At 36.7% G+C, this 27,540-nt stretch overlaps 1 protein-coding gene across 1 annotated transcript in view; it reads right to left on the bottom strand.

Moving 5' to 3' along the window:
* The window catches only part of KLHL1 (kelch like family member 1), a 179,854-nt gene that overhangs the window by 78,829 nt on the left and 73,485 nt on the right, over positions 1-27,540 (bottom strand). Inside the window, exon 4 of the mRNA XM_015851663.2 lies at positions 24,114-24,310. Coding sequence (XP_015707149.1) covers positions 24,114-24,310 — 197 coding nt within the window. The remainder of the gene's footprint in view (positions 1-24,113; positions 24,311-27,540) is intronic.

The raw sequence follows: 27,540 nt of genomic DNA, 5'->3' as shown, positions 1-27,540 counted from the left end.
CTATTCTAAAGCCATTATAATAGTCACAAGAAAAGAATAGCCATTGTTTTTTTTAGCTTAACAATAAACTATGTTTACCATTTTTATTCTGATGAACTGTGCAGTCACAAGGCTACATAAAATGTGAAGGAATCTCATACATTCATGGTACTGAAATATGAACCATCAGGTCTTCAAAAGAATGGTTAGCTACAAGGAAAGGATATAGAATCAAGTGGGCAACAAATTAAATACCGTACATCTTTCCCTTCATAAACACACCAAAATCAACTAAAGTCCTATTGACTGAACTGCATCATACTCCTGTGCTGCAACAAATTCGACATAGCTCTTGTGAGAAAACTGTATTTTATTCATTATCTCCAACCTTCAGGGAACTGTATGCTTCCTAATAAGCTGAGAATCTTCTGTTCTCTCTGGTACTGTGGGTGCCTTGTTTGGCAAAACCTCTCTTATGTTATCCTAAACTCAAAAATATTTCCTTTCCTGTGCTATCTGTTAATGAGAATCTGGCTTTCCTCTCACTCAGTTCCACTTTACTTGGTATTCAGTATTTAAAATGAATGAACAGAAGCCTTCTTTTCTCTTGTGTTTTTATAGCAGAAAATAGCATATACCAACACTAATAAGGAAATACATAGATTATCATGTCACTGATATTTAGAATTAAATCCAAGAAGACTGTTTAGATCATTAATCTAATTTCTTAAATATCAAATACATTCTGCACACACAGCTCACCAATTACCCTGGTAATGAGAATAATTTCTGCTTTGCCAAGATTTTACTAAAACGCATTAATTCAGTCCTGAGATGACACTATCTAGAGATGAAGAATTCACCATTTCCTCTACAGCTATTCCAGCATTTAAGCACTTTTCTTGATAGAAAAGTGAACCTTAATTTCACTGTATTTAAACTAAATTGGCTCTTGCTATCGTTAAAGAGCTATTTAGTTCACAGCAGTTTCCCCCTGTGGACATTCACCGTAATCAAGTATATTGTCTTCTCTTATTTTTAATATGCTGAAATAGCCCAAGCACTCTCAGACATTCATTGTAAATTATATTATCTTTTCTTGTAATACAGAGTGTCTCTTTTCTTCATGTTCTTCAAACATCAAGTTCTATTTAAAAGTGGTAACATGAGAACTGCACCGAGCATTCCAAAATCCATCAGTACATCCAGAAATAAGCTATTTTTTGCCATAGCACCATATTGAGGCACAAGGGAGTTCTTTATCTATTCCTGTATAGATTTTCTACAGCTAAAATGTCCAGACACATAACACATTTTACTGAAGTCCAAATGTATTAGGCTTGTTCTATTTTTTAGTTTTTTTATTTTTATTTTTATTTTTTCCCCTAAGAAATCTCAGTCATCTTATTAAAATAAAAGATTGGTTATGTCTGACATGATCTTACTTGGTCATATTTTCAGTGTGACTGGGACATGTTCTGCATATATACATGAAGATATGTATAGAAGTATGCACGTGTCTAAATACATATGCATACACCTGTATGTATATGCACATACAAAGGAACACTCATACACACGTATCACTTGCATTTATGTTGAACTCTGTGCTTTACCTTGTTCTACTTTAAACCCAGGTAACAGAACCCAGTGGTAAAAGCAGAAGAACTTGTGCGTTGAAATAAAAGCAGTTTACTAGGGAAAGCAAAAGCCACACACAAAAGAAAAGCAAATAAAATCATTAAATAAATTTAAAAAAAATAAATAAATCCATAACGTGGCCTTATATGAGCCACTACAAAGAAAAATTAACTCTATCCCCATACAAATCATGACATACATTCATCATCACCGTGATAATTTTCTTTTCAGGAAGTTTTCATTGATGCACATCCTGCCTTGTTCCATATGTTTGAAATTAATATAATCATTCAAAGGAATTAAAGGTTTCTTTTATGATTCATAACAGATACTTAATTATTGTTAATCTCCATTTCAATGCAAGAAGTACTGTGATTTTTCCTAGATCAAACAATTATTATTATTATTATTTTTACTCCATTAGGAAGCAATGTAACTCTGAACTTGTTTCTTCCTATTTTATCTCTCTCTCTCTTTTTTTTTTTTTTTTTTGTATCTACTTCTTAATTTTTCCCAATTTATTATATTTTCCACATTACTTGTATACTTACAGCACATTTCTAAGTTGATTTTGTGGGCTTGTTTTTGAAGCACTAAGAACCCTTCTCTCCAACCCACTTCATTATTTCTGGGAATAAAAAATTCTAGGTAGTTTTATATCTACATTTATTTTATATCTTTGGTTTCAAGATCTAAATCTCCTCAATATCTTAGTCATCAAGCTGTTTAATCCAGTAGACTAGCATACAATAACAGCATTTTTCTCTTTTGCTATCGAATGAAATCATTCGTATTTATTTATCCCTCATTTTAAGTACAGTTTGTGTATGATCATTTGAATCAATTCCGTCTTCAGCTACCAGTGTTTCAGTGATGCTCTCACATTTCATAGTCATGAATTCTTTTCAGCATAGTAACTATTTAGTGGTAAGTTGCAACATCCAGAAATGACTGCCTCTGTTTTTATTCGCAACACTTATTTCCCACATTTCATGAATTTGTGAAGTTCAGGTCCCTAGCAATAACTCCCACTCATACAACTTTACATAAAACTGTATCCACTTAAAATTCTAATCCTGAGAATCTCTAAGAGGCACTTATCTCAATTTTAGTATTCTATTGTCCATTTATCAGAAGGTGTTTTATCTCTGTTATCCCTTATTATTTCCCTACCATTTACTCCATTTACCACTTGTATTTCTCTCTTCTTTCCTGTAATAAAGTCATATCCTTTTACAACTGTAAATGATGTCTACAATAATCATGTCGTTATTATCTGTATAAAATCTAGTTTCTCACATGAAATAAGATTTTTAGTTAGATGTGTGAAAACCAGTTTACAACTAATTACATAGCCTACATTTTGAGTCTCTCTTCCCTGTGTTCTAGCTTTCTTTGACTTGGCTGTTCTTACATACAATTCCATTTCACATTCAGATCCTTCATTCTCCATCCCTATGCTCCAGGGTATATAACTTACTGTTATTAAAAAACAATTGGCTTGCTAGTGCTAGGTTTAAAAATTAATCCAGACACTTCTCTGTGGCTGTTGTTTTTCATGATTAATTATTGCCCTAACAATGTTGTAGCATTCACAGACTTTATCAGCAGTGTTTTTCATTTTCTTCCAAATTACAAATGATGAAATCTGACTATAAATAGGACTAAAAACCAATATGCCATGCTACCATATAATAACTAAGTGGACCAGCTCTCAAGGAATTTAGGGTTTTACTGCCCTTAGAAACAATTATCATAGAATAACAAAATCAGAGAATGGCTTGGGTTGGAAGGGACTCAAAGAATCATAAAGTTCCAACACCCCTGCCACAGGCTAGGCAACCAACCTCCAGATGTGGTACTAGACCAGGTTGCCCAGGGCTCCATCCAACCTGGTCTTGAACACCTCCAGCATTCACCTCCTCTCTGGGCAGCCTGTTCAAGCACCTCACCCTGTACAGAACTTGCCCCTCACATCCAATCAAAACCTTCTCTCCTTGAGCTTTAAACCATCCCCCCTTTCATCAAACATCTCTTTGTCTGGTAGGGTATAACAACACTGCATATATGCAGATACACCAGGCATACACTGAGAATCAGTACCAAGATATAATAAACATATGTAACCATCAAGATAAATAACATAGGAGAAATGCTTACTGAAATCTATTTATTAGAGATTCAGAGACTCTATTCTGTTTTGTTAAACAATAAGCCAAGTATGTTCATATTGTTAATAATCCACCAGAGGGAGTTCTATGAATAAAATAAAATAGAAATACTGACGACAAAGAGAAACATTTTACATAAGGGTTTATCTACGTGACTAAACTTAAACTTTCATTCTAAATTTTTTAGGCAAGAATTTAGTAACTAAAGATTCAACTAGAAGCTGATATTTCTGGTGTTCTAAAATTCTAGCAAAGAGAAGAACTAAATGCAGCTATTTGTTTCTAAACCTAGTCTTTTGTGGAATAAGAGTTTTGAGTAATTACTTTAGTATTTAACTGTAAGAGTCAATTGCCAGTCTTTTATCACAGATGACGAAGTAGAATATCCTCATGAGTTCCAGTTATAGCACCATCACTGTTAAGTAGTAGATTTCCCAAACAGTTTCATCACACAGAAAACCCCAAGAAGTGTCCACATGATTTTTTACATCTTGTTCTCAGTAATGTTTCCCTTGTGGATGACACTCAAGCTATATTAAAATCATTTAAACACTGCAAAATGCTAACTATATAGGTTAACACTAAATATGCTGCTAATACTTTCGAACAAATAATTGCAGGAGCTGCAAATGAAGATAATACATATGAGGAGTATACAATACACAAAAAGATATGAGCAGATTTAACAGAGTTACTCTAGAAGTACACATGCTAGGTTGACGGCTGGTATAAAACAGCATAACTCTAATGACTTTAATGACGTTATGTCAAGTTAAATTTGATGGTTTATTTTTGCTATTCTCATCAGTTTATAGTAGTTGATGTAATAATGATCTCAAATTCAAAAAATGCTATTTCCTTTCAAGAAGTAATAGATCCTTCTTTGGAATAATGTTTTAGTTTCCGAAATAATTCAGAAGCAATTATACTTAAACAAGTTTTTCCAAAGACAAATGCCATCACTAAAATAAAGAGGTGTTTTTTGTTTGTTTGTTGTTGTTATTATTTTTTCTCCATAGGCTGAATGTTGTCTATTCTCTCATCTTATGCTCTAGAAAATACTATTTTTACTTGCTCTACCTAGGGGACAGCAAATTATCCATAACTGACAGATTTAGCCATTCCCTGGAAAATGCAAACCCTTGTAAACAGAAACAAATATTGTTTTAATTCAATTTCAGCATGGGTTGTGCTTTCAGAAAGGGACTATTTTATATTAGCTAGTTTCTTATATACAGTTAGAAACTTAACATGAGCCAGCAGTGTGCTCTTGCAGCTCGGAAGGCAAAGAGTATCCTGGGCTCCATCAGGAGAGAGGTGGCCAGTAGGGATAGGGAGGTGACTATCCCCCTCTACTCTGCTCTTGTGAGGCCCCATCTGGAATACTGTGTCTAAGTATGGAGCCCTCAGTACAAAAAAGACATAGAGCTGTTGGAGAGGGTCCAGAGGGTCACGAAGATGGTCAAGGGGACTGGAGCACCTCCCCTATGAGGACAGACTGAGGGAGCTGGGTTTGCTCACCCTGGAGAAGGATGCAGGATGACCTCCTTGCAGCCTTTCAATACCTGAAGGGAACCTATAATAAGGAGGGGTGTAAACTCTTTGAAGGGGCTGATATTAGTAAGACAAGGGGAAACGGTTTTAAGTTGAAAGAGGGAAGATTTAAGTTGGACGTTAGGGGGAATTTCTTTACTAGGAGAGTGATGAGGTGCTGGAACAGGCTGCCCAGGATCGTTGTGGATGCCCCATCCCTGAAGGTGTTCAAGGCCAGGTTGGATGGGGCCCTGGGCAACCTGATCTAGTAAATATGGAAGTTTGGTAGCCCTGCCAGGCAGGGGGGTTGGAGCTTCGTGATCCTTGAGGTCCCTTCCAACCCGGGTCATTCTGTGATTCTGTGACTCTGTGATTTAGTAATTAACAAACATTTTGGTGAATATGGTCATAATAGAATTAGACAATTTACATAAAAAGAGACACATATATGTATGTTAATAGTAGAAGAAAAATATTTAGATTCTACATATTTCATGAGTTTGATCAAGTAATTTTTTTTATTTTTTATTTTTATTTTTTATTTTTTTTTTTTTTTTTATTTATATTCTGGTTTTATCTTCACTAATATGATGATAAAAATAGCAACTTGTATTTAGATGAAGTCATCGGGGTTTATACTATTTAAGTTGCAATTTATTACTGAAGTCTCAAGGTAACAGAATTCAACTAGAATAGAGTATCCAGTAATTCAAGACCTGCTTATAATGCTATTTATTTTTAACTGCTCAAATTGCAAGCAGTAATGAAGATCAGTATTTACCAAGAAAAAATTCCAAACAAACCATCATCTGTACTGAGATATATTTTAAAAAACCCACTGAATTCATTTGGAGTCCCTCAGGAATAGATGGAGGCAACAAGATTATATCATAAAAAGAATAAAATGACAGGAAGTAATGAATGAGTGAGGTAAACAAAGAATGAAACTAAAACACTGTCATTTCTAGTAATCTCTACTGATTTTTTCCTCCATTATCTTCCTGCCCAGCTTTGTTCTAGGGGTTTCAGTTGCACATTCTAAGTGTTGCTTTGAAATGAGAGAGGTAAAACATCTGTATAGGATGTATGTAAACAGAGTAAAGGGAAGAAAACAAAAAGGTAGGAAGGGAAGAAGGGAAGCAGGTAAGGAGAGAGGGCAGACAAGCAGGAAAAAGAAAAATTGAGGGAAGAAAGGACAGAAAAGGAAGAAAGGAATGGAGATAGAGAGGGAGAGAGGTAAAGTGAAATAAGTGCCTTATTTGGCAGAAGAGTTGGAGAGGAAAAGTGGAACTATGTACATTACATATCATTACATTTCATTGCATACAGATACAACACTTGTCCTAACCTTCTCATATATTTTACATGTTGATCTTACTGTTTTTGTATACAGTGCAGCTTTTTCAGAATAGGTAGCATAAAGAAAGCAGTTCCAAAGCAATTGATAAGCTTTTTAAGAAAGATGAAAACACACTTTTCTGATTTTTAAATAAAGGGTTTGGGAATATTTTGAAATAATTCTTTTTACACAATCTGCCTTGTTGAAGACATCATTTGTTACAAAGTCTTTAACAACATTAAGTCCAAATGAGCTCTAAAAATTTAATAGTTTTAAAACATAATATACTGACATTAAAAATAATAATAATAATAATAATAATAATAATAATAATAATAATAATAATAAATATATATATTTTAAAAAGACTCATTTCTGATACAGAATATTAAAGAATATTCCCAGTCAAATTTAGACACCATGGTATTTTTAGTGGCGAGAAAAAGAATATGAGGAAAAATGTTATGGGGAGCGGGTGGGAAAAAGAGTACCAGACGCTGTGACTCTGCAAAGTTCAATTTAATAACTGAACCAAAGCTATGGATAAGCTGTGTTAGGAAAAACTTCACACTCCTACACATACCCACCCACATACAGCTACAGTTACTGAGGCTGTCCCCAACTGTGACTTGGCATAGCTTAGCCTTGAGGAAATGCAACACTCTCCAGTGCAATGTTAAATGCCTGCTCAACAATATCCTCCTACCCCTGTCCTTCTGGCCCCCATATCTTTTAGAATCATATAGAATCACTCAGGTTGGAAAAGATGTTAAAGATCATAGAGTCCAAGCACAATCTAACCATACTACCCTAACTAACAACCCTATGCAAAATCTCTGGGAGGGTGTGCCTGCATTGCTGAGCAGTGGCCTTCTGCCACTGCCCTACACCCCCCAAGTGTTCACTGTTGTGGCTGGGGGGAGGAGAAGACAAGGGGTTCACTGCAGCAGGAACACAGTCTGCCTGCTGGTTCCCCTCTGTTGCCTGTTTGCAAGGCAGCAATGGGTGACGTGCTCCATGTGGAGCCTCAGCTGGCTGCCAAGATCTTGGGGCCGATAGGGTTTGGCACCACCAATCAATCTCCCTCTCACATTCCTTTATGCTCCTCAGCTTCTTCACCTCTTCCTTCAGGTCAACCACAAGTCTGAGTAAGTCACTGAGGTCACTGAGCTGGTCAGGCCAGGCTCTGGCACTCACTGCAGCCTGAGACCTGTGCAGTAGCATATTGTTTTGGGACCTCTGTCTGGGTCTCCACATTTTTCCTGCTAACAGCCTTCTGCTGGGGTGCAGTCATGGTAAACCAGCAGACTCAAGAGCACTACTCCGGTAGCTTTAACAGGGTGTGACTGATCAGCTCTGCCCTGCTGCTGGTAGTGCCGGCAGCGCCCTTGCTCCATTACCAGGCCCTTAACAGGTGCCTCCACACTTATCACTCGGTTCACAGTAGTCCCATGGGGACTGTGTAGTCCCGTGAATGGGTGGCTTCCTGTTTCTCAGTGTTTGAACTGCCCACTAGATTCACACACCCTGATCCCTCCTCTCCATCCCTGCTCCAAGACTTTTTCTAGGAAGGGTGTGAATGCAGAGCAATTGCCCAGGCAACACCCACACCACACCAGCCACTCTCACAAGACCTGCTAGACTGTTGTTATCTTGGGGTTCCCTGGATGAAAGAACTGACCAAAATCCCCCTGTACCTCGTGGTCAGTCGCTGCTGTTTGGTCTGGGACAGCTCTGAAGCAGTGAACCTTGGTGATCAAGGCTAATCTAGGTGATCATTTTACTGCAGAGGTGGCACACAGGCCAAAAAATCAAATCAGTCATGAACCATATTTGCAGCAATTTCAGTTATCTTTTTATTTATTTATTTATTTTCTTTTACCCTCTCACTTGCTGTCCCATAGCCTGTACCAAGCCTTATCACACTGCCTATTTTTGCAACATATTGTTAGTCATGGCTTATTATATGCAGATGCTCAACCCTGATCAAGGCAAGGTCATGATGCTCCCATGACAACACTTCAAACTCTGAAAGATTGCAGTACTATAAGAAATGTTCCAAATGTGACTAAAATAGAACATTTAAGGAACCAGAATTCATAGCAACTCTAAGTCTTAGGATGGAGTACCATGCCAATGAGATCGAAAGACCCAAGTCTTGACCATCCACTTTTTAATTATAGTTTGAGTAAATGAAAACATGGACAAATCTGTTTCTCTGGCACTATAAGAAATATTTCCAGATGATGTTCCCTGTTTTTCCCCAGTATCTCCTTACTACAGTTCTCCAGTACCTGTCTCTACTGTACTGAAAGGCACCTGTACAATGCCAGAATACTGTGAAGTGTTAGATTCTGAAACTGCTTAAGTGTGCTAAACTTTATGCTAAATTATTATTTTTACCAGTACTAAATTTATCATTAGAGATATACTTAGAATATCATCATTGAGAATTACTGTCGTTACCAACAACTGACCCCAGGCCAGACCCCGTCCAGAATGGACCCCATCCAGAGAGAGACACAGTCAAGTATACCATGGAGTCTACTCACAGTTTATTGCTGCATTACATTCCCTAAATACCAGCAATGGCTTCCACGCAGGCTCATCCCATACACCCAATAATGCAACCCCACATGCGCATGCCCCTTCCCACTCCCAGAGTCCTCCCTTGCATAAATCATGATGTTATGGGTCAGTCGGCAAGACGCTTCATCACATCCCCATTCCATGGTTCTGCTTCAGCTGCTTCGGCTGTTGTTATCTAGCAATTCTTGTGCAATCGCTCAGGCCTGTCCCCAGGTTGACCTTGTTCCACAGCTATCACTCAGGCTGGAAAAGACCGTAAAGATCATCAAGTCCAACCAACCATGACCTTACCGTACTACACTAACAACCCTCTCCTAAATCATGTCCCTGAGCACCACATCCAAACGGGTTTTAAACACATTCAGGGATGGTGACTCCCTGGGGATCCTATTCCAGTGCTTAACAACCCTTTCTGTAAAGAAGTGTTTCCTAATATCCAACCTAAACTTACTCTGGTGCAACCTAAGGCCATTTTCCCTTATCCTGACACCTATAACCAGTGAGAGGAGACTCTGCCTCCTTTTCCCCAGACTAAACAGACCCAGTTCTCTCAGCCTCTCCTCATAGGGCATATTCTCCAAGCTCTTGACAAGCCTTGTTGCCCTTTGGACCTGCTCCAGCACCTCAACGTCCTTTCTGAATTTGGGTGCCCAAAACTGAACACAGTACTTGAGGTGAGGCCTCATCAGTGCCGAGTACAGGGGCAGGATAACTTCCCTACTTGTTCTGCTCACCACACCATTCCTGATACAAGCCAGGATGCCATTGGCCTTCTAGGCCACCTGGGCACACCGCTGACTCAAATTCAGCTCACAGTCCATCAGGACACCGAGGACCCTTTCTATCAGACAGCTTTCCAACCACTCCTCCCCAAGTCTGTAGGATTGCCTGGGGTTGTTGTGACCAAAATATAATATGGCGCAGAGGAAGCAGTCCAAGAGGTTTCTGGAGTGTGTGGAAGATAGCTTCCTTACACAGCTGGTACATGAGCCTACCAGGGGTGGTGCCCTGCTAGACCTGCTCTTCACTAACAGTGAAGGACTAGTGGGAGATGTGAAGGTTGGGGACTGTCTTGGGCAGAGCGACCATGAAGTTGTAGAATTCTCTGTTCTTGGAGATGTCAGAAGGGTGACTAGTCAAAAACTGTTCTCTTGAACTTCCAGAGGGCAGACTTTAACCTGTTCAGGACACTTGTTGCAGGGGTCTCTTGGGAGTCACTCCTTTAGGGTAAACGGATACAGGAAGCCTGGATGCTCCTCAAGACAAAAATCTTAAAGGCACAAGAACAGGCTGTCCCTGAATGCCACAAGGTGAGCCGTAGGGGAAGAAGACCGGTGTGGATGAACTGGGATCTATTGTTGAGACTCCAGAAGAAAAAGAGAGTCTATGTCCTCTGGAAGCAGGGACAGGCTACTTGGGGAGATTACAAGGAAGTTGCTAAGGTATGCAGGGAAGAAGTTAGGAAGGCTAAAGCCCAACTCGAATTTAGATTGGCCATGACAGTAAAAAAGAATACAAAATTTCTTTACAAATATATCAGTGGTAAGAGGAGAACCAAGGAAAATGTCCACCCCTTACTTGATGCAGCGGGGAATGTGACCACTGAGGATAAGGGGAAGGCTGAGGTCCTCAATGCCTTCTTTTACATCTGCCTTTAATGGGTAGAACTATTATCCTCAGGGCACTTTATGCCCTGATCTGAAAGTCTAGGATGGAACACAGAATACACCCATAGTGATTCAAGTGAAGACAGTTAAAGAGCTCCTCCTCCACCTGGACTTCCACAAGTCCATGGGACCGGACAGGCTCCACCCTTGGGTGCTGAGGGAGCTGGCAGGGGTAATTGCTGAGCCGCTCTCCACCATCTACCAGTACTCCTGGTTAACTGGAGAGGTCCCAGAGGATTGGAGGATTGCTGATGTGATTCTCATTTACAAGAAGGGTTGTAAAGAGGGTCCGGGGAACTACAGGCCTGTCAGCCTGACCTCGGTACCAGGGAAATTCATGGAGCAAATCATCTTGGGTGAGATCACACGGCATGTGCTTGACATCCAAGGAATCAGGCTCAGCCAGCATGGATTCATGAAAGGCAAGCTGTCCTTGACCAACCTCATCTCCTTCTACGATTGGGTGACCAGGCTGGTAGATGAGGGTAAGGCAGTTGATGCAGTCTATCTAAACTTCAGCAAAGCCTTTGACACGGTCTCTCACAGTATTCTCCTGAGGAAACTGGCTGCCCGTGGCCTAGACAGGTATACCCTTCTTTGGATAAGGAACTTCCTGGAGGTTCGTGCCCAGAGGGTAGTGGTTAATGGAGTTAAGTCCGGCTGGTGACCTGTTACAAGTGGTGTCCCCCAGGGGTCTGTTCCAGGGCCCATCTTGTTTAACATCTTCATTGATGACTGGAAGAGGGAATTGAGTGTACCCTTTTCTGAGAGTAGGATTTCTGATTATTTTCTCAGTAATAGCCTAATGACTAAGAACAACTTTTCTGTCATTTCCTTTTCTTGTATCTTCTTTTCCTCTGTTTTTCCTACTAGGGCTCCCCACTTTAGTTTCAGCTCTGTCACCCTCTCCAGTGTTATTTATTTGCACACTCCCATGGCCCATGTACTTCAATTATGCTACATTTCAGTTGTTTAAACATGCTCCTCTTTGTTCACAGAGATATCCACAGAAAAGTACCAGTAAATTTTCTTTCTCCTTTAAAAGACCTCTGCTAAATTCAGAAGTACTGGGAAAATAATTGTAGGTGCAATTGTATGTTATGTCATGCCATATTTTGTCATTACTGGAACTTCCATACAATGAATTTAGCCTTCAAATTTTAATACTTTACTATAAATGTAACCTATTCATTCTGGTGTTGTTTCTTGTTTAGTTCTTATTTGTTTGTTTGTACTGTGTATTTAACCACTCTTGAATAGCCTTTTGTGAAAACAAACAGAATGTTTATTCCCAATGCAGGGACGTATGCCTCCAGTCTGTACAAAGGCATGCACAAAGGTAAGGTATTCAATTTTATGCTAATTTGCAATTTCAAAGGCTTTTACATTACTGCTAAAAAATTAACCTATCATGTGTTGTTTTGGTTTTTTTTTTCTCTTTTTAATGTCAAGATAATGCCTCAAATTCACTCAACTTAGTATTTTAAGGTTAGTGTTTTTGTTAGTGTGATATCTGTAGTTAGGTATGCACTGTCACAGATTTAACCTAACTGATTTTAGGCATCCACCCATCCTTTTTATGTTAAAAGTCTACTTGATCCAAGCTACCTCTGAGGAGAATAATTTATTAATTTCTACAGATCAGTGAGACAAGGTGGGATTACAAATTGTTATATTCTTCACTTGGCAAAATGAGATGTAGATCTGCTGACCTGACAGAAAAGCCATCACTAAATTCACTGAAAAAAAACGTTATATCACAGTAGTTTGGTAGCATTTTGAAACATTCTAACTATTAACATGATGTGATCCCACCTTTGCTACTGAATATTAAGCTCTCTGGAGCTAGAATAAACTTTAAAGACATATTAAAATATACGTGCATCTAATGTAAGAAAGATCATTCAGGTGAGAATGGAAAGCATCACTCTCTGGGAACAACACAATTCTGCCATAATGACCTTTCTATATGTCATTTAAGAAGAAAGATGGAAGTTCCAGATGATAAAGGAGTCATCAGATTGTGATTAATGCATAATAAACCACTTGCTTAACTATTTTCCTGTAGATTTCACAGCATTTTACTACCAGCAGTTGACTTCTCTATTTCCTGTTAATTATTTTGCTGTCCATATGCTACTTCTCAAAATGCTCTTACTTTCCTGTTCTCCTACTGTTTCTTGATGGAGTGGTACTGTACATGCCATGTCAAAGCTGTATTAAGTAGAATTTATAAAAAAGCAGCATACTGTGCTAAGTGCTGATTATTACATTCAAACAAGCATCTTAAAAATACCAGAAAGGTGAAAAGGTGATCTATAAATTTTGTCTTAAATCTCTGAAAAAATGAAAAGAGAAACTGAAAGCATGAGACATAATAATAGTTAAATGTCCTGAATTGAAAAAATAATAAATAAATAACTAGATAGATAGATAGATAGATAAAAAGGCTCTGCGACATTTTAAGAAAGTAATACTATCAACAAAAATACATTAGTCACAGATTAGTTTTGTACATAAAGATCAAATTTTCCATTCTGGTTGAAAGAAAGATCATGAAAAGCATTTGAGGACTCTCTTTTGTGTTTGCATTCTGTTTCAGTCTTTCTTACTTTTGCCTGTTGCTAGATTAGCTTAAAGAGGTAAAGAGAAAAAAATTGTTACCGTCACAAAATATACTCTGTCTATGTTTTGAAATGTAAAAAAATGCACAATATTTTTTACAGAGATGTTTTGATATGATAAGAAAAGAGTGAGAATTATAATTTAGAAATGGTCACAGAGACTCTCAGTGATCATTTCAGGAAGGTTGTGAGACATCTCCTCACTTCTGTTATCAGTGGCTTGGGAATACAAATATTTTTAAGTACGAACACAGTACACTATATTATATATATAGTTAAATATATATATATATAATATATATATTTAAGGAGAACCCACAATGTAAAAAGCATAAATATAAACAGTTACAGCTTTCCAAACACTTTGAAAAATATTATTAGTGGACTGTCATCCATTTTAGTCACAACTATATGGAGCCATCCTATATTCCTGATTTAACATCCCAAGCAAGTCTCAAGATCTTTTTATACACATGGTTAAATTGCATTCTGAGATCTCAAAACTAAACAGCACTATATCACTTTTAAAACCCCATGCAGTATGTACAATGCTCTTATTACACCAGAAAATGCAACAGTTGAATAAACATTTAACTGTCCCTTTAAAACTAAACATAAATAAATATTGCTGTGTATTTAAATGCTATGCACACACACACACACACACACACATATATATATATTTCTGAGTATTTTCCTCAAAGTTATTTCTATTTTTCCTCTGAGTGTTAAGATAATAACACCTTGCATTATTAAACAAATACTTACCAGCAATATTTTTTTTCCATATTTTCTTCAATACTGTAATCTAACACCATATCCTATTAGGTGGACAAATATTTGAGTAGGAATTTTAAAGAGGCAACAACAGAAAACAGGTAAAACAAATGTAGTGAGAAGTATGTTGCTGTCTGGATTCCCTGTGGTTTTCGATAAACTATCTATCTATCCTTAAAAACAAAATACACCTTACAGATCAAGCTCCTTACTGCTTGAACTCAACCTGCACAAGTCTTATGTCAGATCTATACTTGCTATTTATGGTGCAAGTAGGACATTTTGTACAATAGTATATTTTGGAAATGACTGCCTGACAGCATAAGAAGAAACACAAAAACACAGAATGATTTGAAATTTCAGTATGTCACTGCTAACTTGTTGCTGGCATGTTATCAATAGCTTGTTCCTAATAAAAGTCAACTAAATGTTAGCTCTGGTAATCCCATCTGCTGCATATTGCTTAACAAATAAAAAAGAAATTAAACAACAACACCAAAAAAATCTGAACTTTTGCTCCATGTTTCCCTTGTTATTCAACTCAGACCCACTGGAAGCATACAGGTGATGAACTCAGAATAATTCAGATGGGAAGTGACCCTGCTCAGTGCATATTTAACTAGGTCAGACTGTCCTGCCACATTTTCAGTCAAGTCATGGAATCATAGAATCATAGTCCTGAACATATCCAAGGTAAGGCTGCACAAACTCAATTGCGTTTGCTCTTCTAGTATTTGAGTATGCCTCCCACTCTATAATGCTGTACCTCCTATATCAACTTCTCTCTATTCTCTAACCAGGTAGGTGTAGATAGCAGAAAGGTTTCCCTTACCTCTCTTTTGTCTAGGTTGAACAGTCTCATTTTCCTCAGACTTTTCTAGTATGCTCTGTGTTCCAGAGCCCAGTCAGACTGGTTATGACTTCTGCTGCATTAAATCCTTTCTTGTATTGAGGAACTCCAAACTGCACACAGCCCATCATATGTGGTCTCAGAAGTTCCAAACAGATGAAAATGATCACCTCTTGTTCTTCTAATACGACCCTGGACTCCTGGCTCATGTTCAAACTCCTTGTTGACTGGTGAGGTCCCAGAAGACTGGAGGCTTGCCAATGTGACTCCCATTTACAAGAAAGGTTGTAAGGAGGATATGGGAAACTACAGGCCTGTTAGCCTGACCTCAGTGCCAGGAAAGGTTATGGAGCAGATTGTCTTGAGGGAGATTGCGTGATGACCGGGGGATCAGGCCTAGCTAGCATGGGTTCACGAAGGGCAGGTCCTGCTTGACCAACCTGATCTCCTATGATCTAGTGACCCATCTGGTGGATGAAGGAAAGGCTGTTGATGTAGTCTGCCTAGACTTCAGCAAAGCCTCTGACACTGTCTCCCACAGTATTTTCCTGGAGAAGCTGGCAGCCCATGGCTTGGACTGGTACACTCTTGGCTGGGTAAGGAGGTGGCTGGAGAGCTGGGCCCAGAGAGTGGTGGTGAATGGAGTTAAATCCAGTTGGAGACCAGTCATGAGTGGTGATCCCCAGGGGTCTGTGCTGGGGCCTGTCCTCTTCAGTATCTTTATTGATGACCTGGATGAGGGCACTGAGTGCATCCTATGTAGGTTTGCAGACTACACCAAATTGGCTGGGAGTGTGGATCTGCCTGAAGTTACCAAGGCCCTACTGAGGGATCTGGACAGGCTGGAGAGCTGGGCTGAAGCTAATGGGATGAGGTTCAACAAGACCAAATGCCACGTCCTGCACTTCAGCTACAACAACCCCAGGCAACACTACAGGCTTGGGGCAGAGTGGCTGGAAGACTGTGCTGAGGAAACGGATATGGGGGTTCTGATTGATGCTTGGCTGAACATGAGCCGACAGTGTGCCCAGGCGGCCAAGAAGGCCAACGGCATCCTGGCTTGCATCAGAAACAGTGTTACTAGCAGGAACAGGGAGGTAATTGTCCCCCTGTACTCGGTGTTTGTGCAGCCGCACCTTGAGTATTGTGTTCAGTTTTGGGCCCCTCACTGCAAGAAAGACATTGAGGCCCTGGAAAGTGTTCAGAGGAGGGCTACAAAGCTGGTGAGGGGTCTGGAGCACAGGCCTTATGAGGAGAGGCTGAAGGAGCTGGGAATGTTCAGCCTGGAGAAGAGGAGGCTCAGGGGAGACCTTATTGCTCTCTATAACTTCCTGAAGGGAGGTTGTAGTGAGCTGGGGGTCGGCCTCTTCTCTTGTGTCATTAATGGTAGGTCTAGAGGGAATGGTTTCAAGCAGTAGCAGGGGAGATTCAATCTGGACATTAGGAAGTATTACTTCTTAGAAAGGGTGGTGAGGCACTGGAATGCACTGCCCAGGGAGGTGGTGGAGTCACCGACCCTGGGGGTGTTCAAGGAACAATTGGATTTTGTGTTGAGGGGCATGGTTTAGTGGGAGCTATTGGTAATAGGTGAATGGTTGGACTGGATGATCCTTTAGGTCTTTTCTAACCCTGGTGATTCTATGATTCTATGATTAACTGTGGTTCACCAGAACCCTCAGATCCTTTTCTGCAGAGTTGCTTCCCAGACAGTTGCTCACCAGCCTCTACTCGTGCACAGAATTATTTGCCTTCAGGTTGCAGGAATTCAGGTGGTTCCTATTAGCTTATTCTCTATCCTATCCATACCTCTGTGAAAGCAGTCCCACCCTCAAACACACAGATCATCTTTGCCATGTATTTTGGGGACATCTAGAAACTTGCCCATCCTATACTCTAGGCCATTAATGAAGATGTCAAACAGTATTAAACATAAAAGTGATTGATTTATGTGGAGTGTCACTGTTTGCATGCCTCAGGATAAGCTGCTGTAAGTGAAACTAGATAGGAAAGACTTTGCATATCAGTCCTTACCCTAACCACATCAATAAGTTTTAGCTCTGAAATTTGGTGGCTTACAGAATAAATATAACTAATAACATTATCATTGACGTTCTTCACCATAAAAGATCATTTAATGAATGTGCATATGGCACATTTTATGTAAATGAAATTGTTGCTCCATCTGCAGTATAATCAAAATTATTCATAAGTTAAAGGGTCTTTACAGAGTCAGTATATGTCACTGAGATTACTTACATGCTTATAATTAAGTTTGAATGATGTTTTCCTGAACTGAGAATAATGACCCATGCACTGTGAAGCATAGAACTGTAGCTAAGAAATACTAAACACCTCCTGCATTCAATTCATTCACAGCACTTGCAAACATTCTGTCTCCTAGGCTCAGAACTGTAACGTACATTAGGGTCCTTTATAAATCTAATATTTTGACACATCAGTCATTTTATTCATACGCATTCTTCTACACATGGAATTTTTACATTTGGTTGTCCTCCTACTCAAGAGCGTCAAAGTAATTTTTCAAAGTTTATGTCTAGCAACTCAGAGTATAGCAAAATAAAAATGCAGAATAAAGCTCTATCATCTCACTATTCAAACTAATAGATCATGTTTCAAGATCATAGAATCATAGAGTTGTAGAATGGCATGGGTTGAAATTGACCTCAAAGATCATCCGGTTTCAACCCATGCCATGGGCAGGGTCACCAACCACCAGACCAGGCTGCCCAGAGCCACATCCAGCCTGGCCTTGAATGCCTCCAGGGATGGGGCATCCACACTGTACTCCCAGGTTTTTCCAAGGCAAAGGGTATGAATGTGGTTTTGCTGCCCTGGCAACCCCCAGACCACCTCAGCCACTCTCGTGAGAGCTGCTGGGCCACTTTGGGGCTTTGGGGTTCCCCTGGTAAAGGAACCAACTGAAACTCCCCTGTACCTCACGATCAGTCACTGTGGTTCTGGCTGGGACAGCTCTGAAGCAGCGAACCTCAGCAATCAAGTGCTACTCCTGGGTTTTTGCCTGATGCATATGACCACTTGGCTTTCAGCAGACTTTTTTCACAAGTAGAGCACTGACAGACAGAAAACCTGTAACTACAAGGTATTTCAATTTTCCGTGGACTTTAGTTAAATGACAAATATTGAGATGCAGAAACTGGTAGCACTGCTTGGAATGTCAAATTCTAAACTTCTAAGCATTATCTATGTGTCATAGCACAGGCAGAACCATACTGACTGTGAGATAAAGCAAGTTACGGTACAAATAATAAAGTGATATGTATATATATATAATATGTATATATATATATATACTTTGTTATATATTATTAATTAATTATTAATATATATATATATTATTAATATATAATATTAATATATTAAATATTATATATTTATTATATATATAGTCAGTATATATATATATTTAAGCTTTTCCCATGTTTTAAAGCCAAAAGGCAGTTATCTGTTTAAAACATAATATGACAATTCTTGATATTTACTAGCACAGAAAAGCAGATGTTATAAGAAGAACTATTTTCAGGTCACAGTTTATTAAATTAACAAGGATTGTTCAAATATTTTCCTCTCCCTAGATTTATGAATGTAGAAAAGTAGTTGTTGTGAAAATAGCTAGTAGTACTTTAAGGCCACAGAGTTTATTAAATTAGCCTGGTCTATTACAACACTTCAAAAGTAAATATATAGTGGTTCAAATAAAATAAATGATATCAAGTCATGTATTCAAAAAAGAATTGCATTTCAGAAAGGTTGCCATCATAGGTTGTTCTACAAAAAGATAGATAATATACTACAGCTCTAATTTCTGACAAGTTTGACAGATTTGACAAGTTGATAAACTGTCTTTCAAAGTTATCATCCCTTCACATATTACCAACAGAAGAAACTAGAATAATACAGAACTGTTATTAAAAGTGTTAGGTGGAAGAATGCAGTTGCTTTAGCTCATTGATACTCTCTATTTTGATGGTTTGTTTCTTTAAATAGGCATTACATGTGCAGGTCTCTGTACTATCATGTAACTTGATAACAAATAAGGAAACTATAATTTTAAGACATATGGCTTTGCAGAATGAAAACGTACTGAAGATGATGTGCCAGTAAAAACCCAGATTGTCATTTAGAAGTACAGAAGTCTTAAGTCAGACATGGGTGTCTGTGCTGCAAAATAAGTTAACAGATTCAATTAAGAAAAGAAAAAAAGCAACGCAATTTCACACCTCAGAAATAAAACAGCCCACAGGAAATCTGATGTGCCACAAAGAAAAGGTATCAATGAGACTATGCAATTTTTGCCCTTATTTTTAATGTGTTCAAAATCTTTAATTTAAAATGTGGCTATTCAAGATCCATTTATAAATAAAACAAGGAGTGCAAAGAAAGAAGTGTACAAATTTCATTGCTCACAAACTTATTATTCCATGCTAAGAAATGGATTTTTGCATTGTGGAAAAAATTCTATTCAGGAATTCTCTAGATTTCATGGTTTAAGGGAACTAAATTATAATCAAATTTGACAAATAAACATTATAGAAATTGCTTATCTTTTGAAGATAAAAGAATACAAAAATACTAGTGGTTTGCTCTTTAGCAGCTCTTCTTCTATGTAAAGAAATTTCCAAAGCTCCATCTTGCCCTTTTAGGTTGTTATGTAAAAGCATAATGCGAGCATAAGTACACAGCTCTGAAAGTAATGCCTTCTACCTACTCCCACGGAAATGAAAAGAGATGCAAAGAGCACAATAACACTAATCGATACAGACAATTCTCAGCTACAAAGCACTAATTTTCAACATAGTCACTACCATTAGCTATGCATTTTTGCGAGTGGTGAAAAACAACTCTTATTCCATGTTCATAAAGATCTGCAAGGCCATTTGGAAGATGGTGTGTATTTCATGTCACTGTCACCGCTGCTGAAACGTATCACCCACCACTTCACTGTGCTCACATCCACTGCCTAATCTCCATAAGTATTCAGAAAGTGTGGACGAATGTCAAAGTGTACATTTTTTTCCACATGAAGGAGTTCAGTTCCACCCCTTTGCATCATATGCACTTCCATGACAGACACCATTTTGTCAGACTACCTCTCTGCTGCCGTCTGTTGCACAGCAATAAAATAATAAAATATAGTATAATAAAAGGGAATGCTGGCAGCAAGGTTCAGTCTCTATTGCCATGACACCAGCCTTTGATGTCATGTGCCAGCATACTAACACAGAATGCTATCACAAAATCATAGAAAGGCCTGGGTTGAACAGGACCTCAGATATCATCTAGTTTGAACCCCCTATGCTATGGGCAAGGTCATCAATCACTAGACAAGGCTGCCCAGAGACACATCCAGCCTGGCTTTGAAATAGGAGGCATTACTTTTGGTGCAGCCCTGTAATGTTTTATACATACAAATTGAAAGTTACAGTGTCATTTAGAACTTATGAAATAATCAAGCCTGATCCTAGTCATGGAAATTGCCTTTGAAAAAGTAAGATTAAAGAATTTATGGAGATTCAATCAAGCAGATCATTTTCATGAAAATACATTGATTTCCATGAAAGTGCTATTGTGAAATAACTGTGATAAAGAATGACTTTCTAATCAAATATAATTGATGGAAGAATGTTTTATGATGTTTGTAAGGAATGATACAGCCTAAGGGAGTAATGCTAAGGTTCAAGTACCTTAAATTATCTCAATTAGAGGTTAAGAGCTAAAGAGATGGACTTTTTTCTAACATTTCTAGTCATGTCTAACTGCGTTTTTTTTTTTTAAATAGAAATGTCATTAGCTTAGTTAAAAAAATATTGTGTTTTTATTTGACAATGATCGGCTATATATAAGAAATAAATAATATCATAAATATTATGATATTATAATATAATAATTAATATTATTATATCATCATAATATTATTTCACATTTTAAAAGCTTTTAGAATTCTTTCCAATGCTGTTCAATCTCCCCCTTCCCCCCCCCCCGGTTAAGGATGTTCTCCTTATAAATCTATCAGAAACACTCATGTTCTAACACATTTTTATGAGAAATAATTTAAGTAAATATTTTAGACAATTGGCAAAGGAAAAATAACTTCATGTCTTGTGTTTTTGTAGAGAAAAATTGTTTTTCCTTACAAAGCATGAACACATAATTTGAAAGCTTCATTTATTAATCCATTAGTTGGTCTTCATTCCAGAAGCTTCTTAATCTATTTACTTGATATAGCTTTCAGAGAAATGCAAATTTCTATAAGCCAGCTGGCGGGATATGTCAGAGTTAAGGGAATGTCATTATTTTGTATACATAACAAAAGAGCTTTTCAATGTTACCATGGAAGAGGAGAACTACAAAGCCACATTTTGCAGACTTAAAGAAAACACCTTGAAAAGCTTGAAAAGAAAGAGCTTTTAAGTTCTCATGAGAGCACAAATGCCTTTTTTGAAAAAAAAGAAAAAAAAAAGAATTTACTTATCCTTTTTTAAAGAGCGTTTCTCCTAAAATACACTGCATAAGACAGAATGAGTTTACCGACAACTCTACCCTTATCACACTTTCAGAATTGCTCTCACTGCAGTCCATACTATTTCCTTGGAGTCTGCAGCCAAAATAGTGTTTTTGTCACCTCAGTGACTATGCATCTGCTCTTTATTCTGCTCCCCATTTCTTTACTCCTTCTTCATGCCACAAAGCTTCTGTTTTCTGATCTTCCATCCACCACTCCCAGTGTATCTACTCAGCAATCTGCAAGTTCTTCCTTGTTATGTGTGAGTACAAATTAATCTTTTTTTTTTTTTTTTCATATGTATATTCAGTCCCATCTAGAGTGCTGTGGTCAAGGTAGGCAGTAATACCCCTCACCAAATTACTCATTCATATGCTTTAAAAGAAAAGATTAATTAAAACAGATATCATAGAATCACAAAATTGCTTGAGTTGAAAGAAAGAAATCCTTAAAGGTCACCTAGTCCAGCTCCCCTGTAACAAACAGCTACATCAGGTTGGTCAGAGCCCTGTCCAGCCTGTCCTTGAATATCCTCAAGGACACGGCACCCACCACCTCTCTGAGCAACTTGTTTCAGTGCCTCACCACCCTTACTGTAAAAACAAACTGTAAAAACAAACAAAGAAACAAAAAACCTTCTTCCTTACATCCAATTTAAATTTCTCCTCTTTTAGTCTGACACTATCTCACCTTATGCTATCTCAACAGACCCTGCTAAAGAGTCTGTTCCCATATGAACTCACTAAATGTAATAACATCATGCCTATGAAAATATCATGTCCTGTTCAGATAGACTTTTATGACTATCATTTTAATAAGTTAAAAGTTAAATGATGTATAGAATAAATATTGTTATATCACAACTTAATAGACTTTACAACTTCCTTTCTTATCTATCATATTTGTTGGCAATCTTCTCATTGCACATAATTCAGATTTTAAATCTGCGCATTAAAAGCTATACTGTACTTCAGAATATACCTAATATTTTGGACATTGGTACAGGTCTTTGTTATCCATCAGCTGTTTGCCAGTCTTCAAATGTACTACAGTGTTTCAAACTGTTATTCAACCCCTGAAAATTTTAAAATGATTTTAAAGAATCATGAAAACATTTTAAAAACTAAGACCTTTCCCTATTTGTTTTTTTATTGTTTTATTTTATAATTATTATTATTTTTTGTTATTTCTCATATTTTTTCCTTCCACAATAATATTAATAATAATAATAATTGTAATAAAAACACCAATGTAATACACAAATGTACTGAGAAAAAAAAAATGCTAAAAAGGTTGAAATTATTCTTACATACCCACGCCTGTTCACTTTTTAACACAATCTAATTTTACTAAAGTAGCTCAGATGAAATCTGCTCTGACAGCTTATTTCCCACCACTGACAGCAGAATGTTAAACACACTAGAGTTGACTTGGAAGACTAGCTTTATATGTCTAAAGACAGAGATAAAACCAGCCACAGACCTAACTCCATGTGTATAAAACAGATATAACTATCTTAGCTGCAGATGGAACAAAAAAGCAGTTAAACCCATGAACTACAACATGGTATTAGTTAAGTAAAATAAAGATGTAACTGCTGGGCAAGCGAAGAAAATTTGCTAAAATCTGCTGTATCACTTTAATAATGATTTCAGTCTAGACCCTAAGGGCCATTATTTCTCAGAAATGATAGGTAATCTACTCTTTATGTAAGCTTAATTTCATGAGCCAGATGTTTTTAATTTTGTCAAACTATGCAGAATTAAGTGGCTACAGATATAATTTATTTTCTGAATAAGCAACATATTTTTCCTCCACTGATTCTGATTATTTATAATTTTATGTCATACAAGTTCTGCTAGGTGAAATTGGAAATATATATATATATATATATATATAGTCAGACAAAATTCATCACTGAACTTTTCTTCATACAATTCTGTGTTCAGCTTTGTCTTAAGCTACTTCAAAAATAAATAAAAGGAGGGATATTGGTTGAGAAAAATAAATAACTTGATATTGCATTGAAGTACAATGACAATGACAAATCTTCCCTAAAGTAAAACAAAAGGAACAGTGATTTCAAAGCAAAACAAAGCAAAACAAAGCAAAGCAAAACAAAACAAAACAAAACTGATTTACAGACACTACTTACTGTTATCAACTGTATGAATTTAATTAAGTCACATACATTTCTATCTTGGCATATGGCACATTCATTACCGAAAGCAAGCTCTCATAACTAAAAGAATGCTGAGAACGTTTCAAAAGGGCCACTTGTTATACTAAGTATGAGACAAGTACAGAAGGATTTCAAGCCCAAAATTAATACGATATTTTTACATACAGAAGATAAAGAGAATTAATGTGATCACAATTTAGATGTTCTAAAACTGCCTTACCATTGTGTAGTTGTGAGCCACCTTCATAAGCTCAGTGCATCCTTGCGCATCAGCAAAAGCTCGTATTCCCAAACAGTTGGACGGGTGCAAAAGCTTCATTAGAAAATGGCAGCAAACCTCTACAACTTGTGGAAGCTGGAGGAGGCAGGCAGCTGCTAGAAGGTTTTCAATAGTGTCCTCTTTCAGTTCCAGGCAGCCTGAGAAAAAGACATATGCATCCTTGGTTTAGAAGGAAAAAAAAAAAAAGCAAAACTCTGTGAAGCATTGAAAAATTGTTTTATAAATAATTAAATAATCAATTCAGAAAAAGCAAGCAGAAAGACCATTAGTCTCTGACTGGACATCTCAATTACCTGAATATTTCAGGTGTGTAAACATTAATTCAGCTATGTAAGAGTGTAACAGATGAACAGATGAAGGCTGGAATATAAATAAATAAAGGAAAGGCTTTGGTTTCTATAATGAGATTAAAATCTAAGTACATATATCATTATCAAGTAGACTGAGTCTTATTTATTCATTTATTTATTTACATTAAATTTGGCAATTAAACTTGCATTATCTTTGGTGGTACAGAGCCATTTACCACCTTGCAAAGTGCTGAACACTTGACTATCAAAGTATCACTACAAAAAAAAAACTATATATATTCAAAGTGGTTCTTACAGTCTTCAGACTTCATGGTCTTATTTGTAATGAGACTTTGGGCTATAATTTATCTAATTAATATGCATCACTCTTCTCATAGCCTATAGTTCTCCTGCAGAACTTCATATTTGCTAAAAAAGCATCTATGAATAAACAATAGCAACCTTCCTTTAACTGTTACATTATACAAAGTTGTGGCTTTCATTTTCTTTTATTATTATTATTATTTTTTTAATAACTCTTGCTGACTGATAAGCTTTTTAATAAATAAAAGGTGAAATTAAATGATATGAATTTAAACAAACATCCTTTTCAATAAGGGAGAGCCCACAAACCTGCGATTTTTAAATGAAATCTTTTTTATCATATCTCAGTCTCTAATAACTCAGTCGACTCAATGACTCAAATATCTATAAATTAAATATCACAGGGATAAGTTGGAGTACAGGAAAATAAAACAAGATACAAAAATGTGAAGATATAAATTTTAAGAAACAAACCCTTTTGATTTTATTTTGCTGTGCTTGGAATATAATTTCAGACTACAAGAGGATTAGGTTTAGACTGATCTTTCAGTTCACTGTAATATAGATCAGCTGTTAGATAAACTCACACTTTTCTTTATGCAATGTTTGTTGTCATAGCAAGAAAAATCTACACATCTTAATAGTTTATCACATGGTATTGAGGACTCACAAAATCCTCTACTTCACCACAGAATGCCACAGAAAAAGCATGCTATATTGCACTAGCAAAACAATACAATAACCATAATAATGAATATTTGACCATTTATCCATTTTTGTGTCACATACAGCTTTCAATTTAAGATGGAAAATATAAAAGAATCTTGTAGTGTCATGTGAGTTTCACTTTTATGTTATCTTTTTCTTACCATTGCTGTCCCTCCCCCCCACACATATTTATACAGGACGGTCAGAAGGCACAGTAAGCAGCTGACACTCAGATAACCCAAATAATTATCAGTGAAGCTCCCAAATTTCCAACATGACCGCAGGTAATCAATGGCCCAACACATTACTTAGACTACAGTCCCACTATTCCACGTGGAAGTGAACAATAAATAAATAAATAAATAAATAAATAAATACAGGTTAAAAATTATTATCGAAAAGGCAAAAGGCAGAGAAATAAAAATATGCAAAACAGTTGTGAAAGTTAGACTGACTGAGAAGTGTGATGCCAGAAAACAAAATTAGAAAAAAATAAATCTCCTTTTCCTGTTCATTATTTACTTTTTAGCATCAATTTCAATGAAGTCTCTGGCTTTACAAAGCTGATCTGGATAATATTTACAGGAAGAAATAATTATTGAAAGAATCATCACCCTTTATAAAGAAAGGTTTCTTATCACTGAGTGTAGTATTAGGAGAAGAACCTCAACAAAACAGCTGAAGCTGTTTCAAAGCTGAAGCTCTTTCAATCTCTTTACATTCAAATTAAAAATATTTTGTTAAGTGTAAAGAAAACTTCAGTACTAACAGGATTTAAAGAACGATGTTAATAATGATCATAATCTATTTTATAAAATACATGTTTCTATTTGTAATCAACATTGCTATTTTGAAGGATATTTTATGAAAGAATGTGCAAAAGTTCCTGCCTTACATATCAATAGAGAGAGAAAATATATAATGTTTTCTGGGATCCACAGGTACATGAATATATTGTAAGCTGATAAATTGTAAACCAAATTCTGAAACACCAGTGTACCACTTAATACTTATTGGACAAAAGCTAGAAAATTATACTCAGCTAATGAAAAATTGGAGTTTACTGTGCTTCTTATTTCTTTCAGTCCCACTTTATTCTGATTTATTATTGTTTGTATGTTTTGTTGATTTTGTTTTGCTGTTGATGTGGTTTTTTTGTTTGTTTGTTTTTGCTTTTTAAGTAAACGTGATAAGAAGAAGGACAGATGTCTCCAGGATCCTGCTTTACAAAGCATTAACTTCAATGGCATGGAGCATGTACCAAATCCATTATGATTTTCACTATGTCTTACTTATCTTTGCCTTTAAGCATTAAGGCACCTTCACAAGTTTGGTAACAAATGTTGTATTCCCTTTTTCAGAAGGGCAGTATGACATTTCTATATGAAGTCCTGTGTAATATTAAGTGGTTTAGCATGGTCAGAGTTCGGGGGAAAAAAAAAAAAAAATAGAAGAAGCATTAAAGAGTCTTACTAGTCTTACTATATGTAACACAAACTCTTCAGACAGTTTCATATTGACAGAATATTCAAGCAACGAATCAGAAGATTTGAATAGACTATACAAGGGTGTATTAACATTACTGCTACATCATTTCACCTCACCCTCACACTTCTATGGAATAAGCAGTTTCTACTACTTAAGCATGAAAAGAACAAATTAGCTTAAAATCTCATTTCGTGTTACTTTAATTAGGATGAAAATAGGGAGAAAAAACAATCATAAGAATTTTAATATATTATAATTATTATTCTATATTAAAGTTCTATCTGTGACAAATTTTATGTGCATTGTTTATGCAGAGATTAAAATGCTAAATTTTAAAATTTAGAATGCATTCTTATGATGAATAAATAAAATTTATTACCTCAGTATTAAACTTGAAGCAGAGATACCATATAATTTTCCCTGATATTTTTATTCTTTTGCTAAATCTTTTTCTTTCTTGTGGTCCTCAGGCTACATTTTTACAACTAATTTCATGCACAGGGAAACTTTGAATATCTTGTTAATATGAATCAGAGAACCGTAGAATCATAGAATTT

This window comes from Coturnix japonica, chromosome 1 (genome assembly GCF_001577835.2).
Source record: "Coturnix japonica isolate 7356 chromosome 1, Coturnix japonica 2.1, whole genome shotgun sequence".
Classification (NCBI taxonomy): domain Eukaryota; kingdom Metazoa; phylum Chordata; class Aves; order Galliformes; family Phasianidae; genus Coturnix; species Coturnix japonica.
This window is presented reverse-complemented; position numbering and strand designations above follow the sequence as displayed.